Source organism: Oratosquilla oratoria, chromosome 39, assembly GCF_046742065.1.
Source record: "Oratosquilla oratoria isolate Oo_2021 chromosome 39, ASM4674206v1, whole genome shotgun sequence".
Taxonomy (NCBI): domain Eukaryota; kingdom Metazoa; phylum Arthropoda; class Malacostraca; order Stomatopoda; family Squillidae; genus Oratosquilla; species Oratosquilla oratoria.
In genome coordinates this window covers 41,185,769-41,190,768 of record NC_134815.1, presented here as the reverse complement: position 1 = coordinate 41,190,768, position 5,000 = coordinate 41,185,769, and the positions used below count along the sequence as shown (strand labels likewise).

Here is a 5,000-nt window from a genome sequence, read left to right as displayed (position 1 = left end):
GTCTAATCGCAGTCTTACCTTTCTTCCTGTCCCCGTGGGAGTATTGGTTGCATAAGTTTTAATTACCGTAGGATAGGGTAATCGGGCCATCACTGGGGTAAATGGGTCATATAAAAGTTATTCAAGTATTAAAAATTATGTTACAACTGGTAAATAAAATTCTGGTAAAATGGAGGTAGGTATTTATTCAGGGTAAAAGTGAAATATTTTAAAACCAATTTTAATAAAAAAGAAATTAATATCTTTTATATGGCCCATTCAACCCCCCCCCCCCAACCCAGTGATGGCCCGATTAGCCCATCCTACGGTAGTCAATATTTTTGGGACTTCTCTGACACCCTTAAGGACCAGTGTCACACACACAAATTTTCATGACTGAAGATTAATTCCTTTCTTTAAAAAATACACAAATAAATAAATAAATAGATACATAAATAAACAAAAATTAATGAATAGATGAATAGATAAACTTAAATTTTCCTTTACCATCTCTGATTTACTTCTTCGACATTGTCCACTATGGATACAAGCGCTGTTTATTGCCATAAGAAAACAAAAATCTTGCTGTATCTACCTTTCTCCGACCCTTGATCCTCCTGTGATATCTAAAAAAAAAAAAAAAAAAAAAAAAAAGACACCGGCTTGCCGCAACCGATAGGCCTTTGCCCTCCCGAAAGTTTCTCAATTTCTCAGATCTCTCCTCTACTCCCCGTCTATGCCTCCACCTCTTCGGGCAGGGCAGACTCCATCAAGGACAGAATAAGCATTGATTACCGGTAACGAAACTGTGACTCTTCTCTTCGTCCCTGCAGGACGTGGAGCGCCTCGGCCAGCAGCTTGGCTTCAGTTGCGATAACAGGAAACTCCACAACGTCTCCCTGGGCCAGGGGCAGGAGAGAGTGGCCGAAGAAGCCCTTGGGGTTGCGGCCAAGGGCGGCCACTGGGTCATCCTCCAGGTGAGCAGGTGGCCAGGCGAGAAGTTTACGCCAGGAGGCACTGAGTAGCTGCGGCCGAAACAGTCACCTTTTCCTCTGTTATACGCTTTGGAGACTGTTGGGGCAGGTAAAAATCACCCTGGGAATCAGAGAGGAGTGCGGGATTCGCACTCACAACTGAGCGAATGCGAGGCCAGCACGCCTCTGATTACGCCAACAGCGAGTAAAATGTTCTTGTCACTGGAGGAGTAGTATTGAGGGACAATGGTATTGAATCAATATATTTAATTAATAATGCTGATCGTGTTGGGGTCACTTCGGGAATCAGTTATCCATTCCTTCATTCATGTCTTTGGGCCTAAATCTCTCTCTCTCTCTCTCTCTCTCTCTCTCTCTCTCTCTCTCTCTCTCTTTCTCTCTCTCTCTCTCTCTCCTTCCTCTCTCTCTCTCTTTCCTCTCTCTCTTTCTCTCCCTCATTCACTCATTTGCTCACTTACTCTCTTTCTTCTCTCTCTCTTTCTTCTTTCTCTCTGTTTCCTCTCTCTATCTTTCTTCTCTCTCTATCTTTCTTCTCTCTATTTTTCTTCTCTCTATATATTTCTTCTCTCAATCTTTCTTCTCTCTCTTTTTCTCTCTTCTCTCTTTTTCTTCTTTCTTCCTTTCTTCTCCTCTTTTTCTCTCTTCTCTCTCTTTTTCTTCTCTCTCCCTTTCTTCTCCTTTTTTTCTCCTCTTTTTTTCCTCTCCTTCCTCTGTCTCTTCTTCCTCTCTCTCTCCTTCCTTTCTTTCTCCTTCCTCTCTCTCTCTCTCTCTCTCTCCCCCCCTCTCTCTCTCTCTCTCTCTCTCTCTCTCTCTCTCTCTCTCTCTCTCTCTCTCTCTCTCTCTCTCTCTCTTCAAGGAGTTCTTCTTCACAACACCTCTTTCTTGAGGAACCCTCCTCCTTGTGCCTCGTTATGAGTCCCTCTGAGTTCGAATCCCGTATTCCTTTCCGATTCCCACCCAACAGTCCAAGCGCATAAGGCAAAGGTGACGGTTTCGGCTGCAGCTACTCAGCGCCTCCTGGCGTAAGCTCTTCATCATCTTTACTCTTTGAATGAGTCTTCCTTCATTTCTCTCTAGAAGAATAGGCTCGACGATCTCCAGGAGATATACATGTATCCAGTTCCTCTATGGCTGCTTCCTTTCCTAACGAGTCCCACCCATCGATCGCCTACCCATCGATCTTCCTCTTGTTCTCTACCCTCCTCCCTCCTCCCTCCTCCTTCCTTAGCATACCCTCCTCCCTCCTAAACACCCTTCCCTCCATTTCCTTCTTCAACGAGAGCCTTTACCCTTCTGCTTCCTAACACTACAACCTCCTTTCTTAGGACACCTTCCTCAACTTCCTTTAACCTCCTTCCTTCCACCTCCCTTTTATTCTCTACCCTCCTCCCACCAAACTCCACCTCCTCCCTCCTCTATTTCCCTCACTCTCTCTCTCTCCCTCCCTCCATCTCCCTCTTATTCTTTACCCTCCTCCCATCAAACTCCACTTCTCCCTTCCTTAGGGCACCCTCCTCCCTCATGATCCTCCTCTTCCTTCCGGCAGAACATCCACTTGGTGAAGAAATGGCTTCCGCGGCTGGAAAAGAAACTGGAGGAGCACGCCACGGGCGCCCACGAAGACTACCGCGTCTTCATGAGTGCCGAACCGGCTAACCGCCCGGAGAACCACATCCTCCCACAGGTGGGTCCTCCGACGCAGGCGACACAGGTGACGCAGCAAAGGCAGACTTTCTGTTGCTGAATTGAAGTTTGAACTTCTTTCTCACCTGAAAGGCTGAGGTCATCTAGAAGTATTTCAAGTAAGTTCAAAATGGACTTCAATTCAACAACAGGAAATCTTCGTTTGATCTGTGCTGCATTGCCTCTGCCGCCTGCGTCTCAGTTTGCGCTTAGGCTTTGTTTAGAAATAAAGCCTTTCAGTCAGAGGCTCCGCCCAACTCAGTTAATCAAAGTCATTAGTCAGCACATAGTCAAAGGCCCATGCTCACTTTATTCACCACAAAATCATTTAAGTCCTCCATCTCTTGAAGTCAACATCAAACCTTACTGATTTTGTTCTGGTTAGCACTGGACGAACGTCGGTTACCGGCAACTATGGCCACGCAGGAAGGCGATCCAACGTCGGCCTTGCTGACAGGCAGTGACTAGATGATCAAAGTTGACGAGCGAGCGGCCTACAGGATGAATGAGGTTTTCATCGATCGGGACCCACTCTTAGTATGCTAAGATCGATCACCTCCTCTTGCTGGGGAGGTGAATAGGTTCAGCAGTGCAGTGTAGTTTTATACTATTTGTGACTTATAACGTTAATTTTTTTGTCTTTAAGTCATGGAAATTTCTAAGACTGCTTTCGTTAATACCAAACGTTTTCATTCAGTTTTGTTGGATGCCCATTTTTTTTTTTTTTTGTATAAACCAATATCCTTTAGTTATATGAACTCACCACAGTACCCAAGACACCTAGTCTTTTTCTTATTATTTGATATAAACTAATGTCCCTTAAATATTTCAACTCACTACAGTACCCAAAATACCTAGTTTTTTATTCTTATTTTGTATAAAGCAATATCCCTTAAATATCTTAACTTACCACAGTACCCAAGACACCTAGTTTTTGTTTTATTTTATTATTATTATTAATTATTATTATTATTATTATTATTATTATTATTATTATTATCATTAATATTATTATTATTATTATTATTATTATTATTATTATTATTATTATTATTATTATTATTATTATTATTTTTATTATTGTCATTATTATTATTATTATTGTTATTATTATTATTATTATTGTCATTATTATTATTATTGTTGTTATTATTATTATTATTATTATTATTATTATCATTATTATTATTATTATTTATATATATATATATATATATATATATATATATATATATATATATATATATATATATATATATACTTATTTATTGTCTAAATCAATAACTCTTGAATATATGAATCTACCACAGTACCCAAGGGTACTTCTCTAACCTAATCGCCTCAGACTGTAACCTCCGCATTTTCTCCAATGGACCAGAAAGGCCCATTCCCGAAACTCCCGAAGTTGCGAGCCCGTGTTTACCCGTTTCACTGAACCGGAATTCTCGTTCCAGGGCATCTTGGAATCGGCCATCAAGATGACGAACGAGCCGCCGCGGGGGATGCAGGCCAACTTGCACAAGGCTCTCTCCAACTTCTCGCAGGAGACGATGGAGATGTGCTCGAGAGAGACCGAGTTCAAGTCGCTCCTGTTCTCTCTCTGTTACTTCCACGCCTGCGTGGCCGAGAGACGCAAGTTTGGGTCCCAGGGGTGGAACAGGGCCTATCCCTTCAACACAGGCGAGTTCGATGTGAACGGTCTTTTTTTTGTTTTTTTTTGTCTACGCACTTCGAAGTTCGACACAAAGGGTATTAATAAGAAATGTCCAGAAAGGGGCGTTCCGGAAGGCTCTGTTCCCAGGGGTAGAACAGGGCCCATCTCTTCAACACAGGCGAGTTCGATGTACGTTTATTTATTTATTTATTTATTTATTATTTATTTTTTAATCCAAGCTACACACTTCGAAGGTCGACAAAAAAGGGTAAAAAAAGAAAAAAAAAAAAAAAAAAAAAAGGACCGTTGCGGGAGCCCCCTGTTTCCAGTAATAGAACAGGATTTATCCTTTCAACACAGGCGAGTTCGACGTACACGTTTTCTTTTCTTTTCTATATACTTCGCAGAACGATAAAACAAGGGTTAAGAAAAAAAAAAAAAAAAGGAAAGTCCGTTCTGGAAACCAAAGAACAGGGCATATCAGGTTAGTTCGATGTACATGAGTTCGAATTTCTTTTCTTTGCCAACTAACTTCAAAGAAAATGACAAAAATTGTACTAAAATACAGTGCCCTGTTCCCTGTTTCTCAGGGATGGAACAGGGCATTCAGTACACGCGAGTTCGATTTGCACGATTTTTTTTTCTTCATTTACACACTTCGGAGAACGACAAAAGGAGAGGATGCAAAC

The 5,000-nt window shown here is 41.6% G+C and overlaps 1 protein-coding gene across 1 annotated transcript in view; it reads left to right on the top strand.

Annotated features, from left to right (window-relative positions):
- Window positions 1-5,000, top strand: part of Dhc93AB (Dynein heavy chain at 93AB) — a 207,604-nt gene that overhangs the window by 185,048 nt on the left and 17,556 nt on the right. Inside the window, exons 64-66 of the mRNA XM_076176389.1 lie at window positions 813-956; window positions 2,521-2,658; window positions 4,112-4,337. Of these exons, the coding sequence (XP_076032504.1) occupies window positions 813-956; window positions 2,521-2,658; window positions 4,112-4,337 (508 nt within the window). The remainder of the gene's footprint in view (window positions 1-812; window positions 957-2,520; window positions 2,659-4,111; window positions 4,338-5,000) is intronic.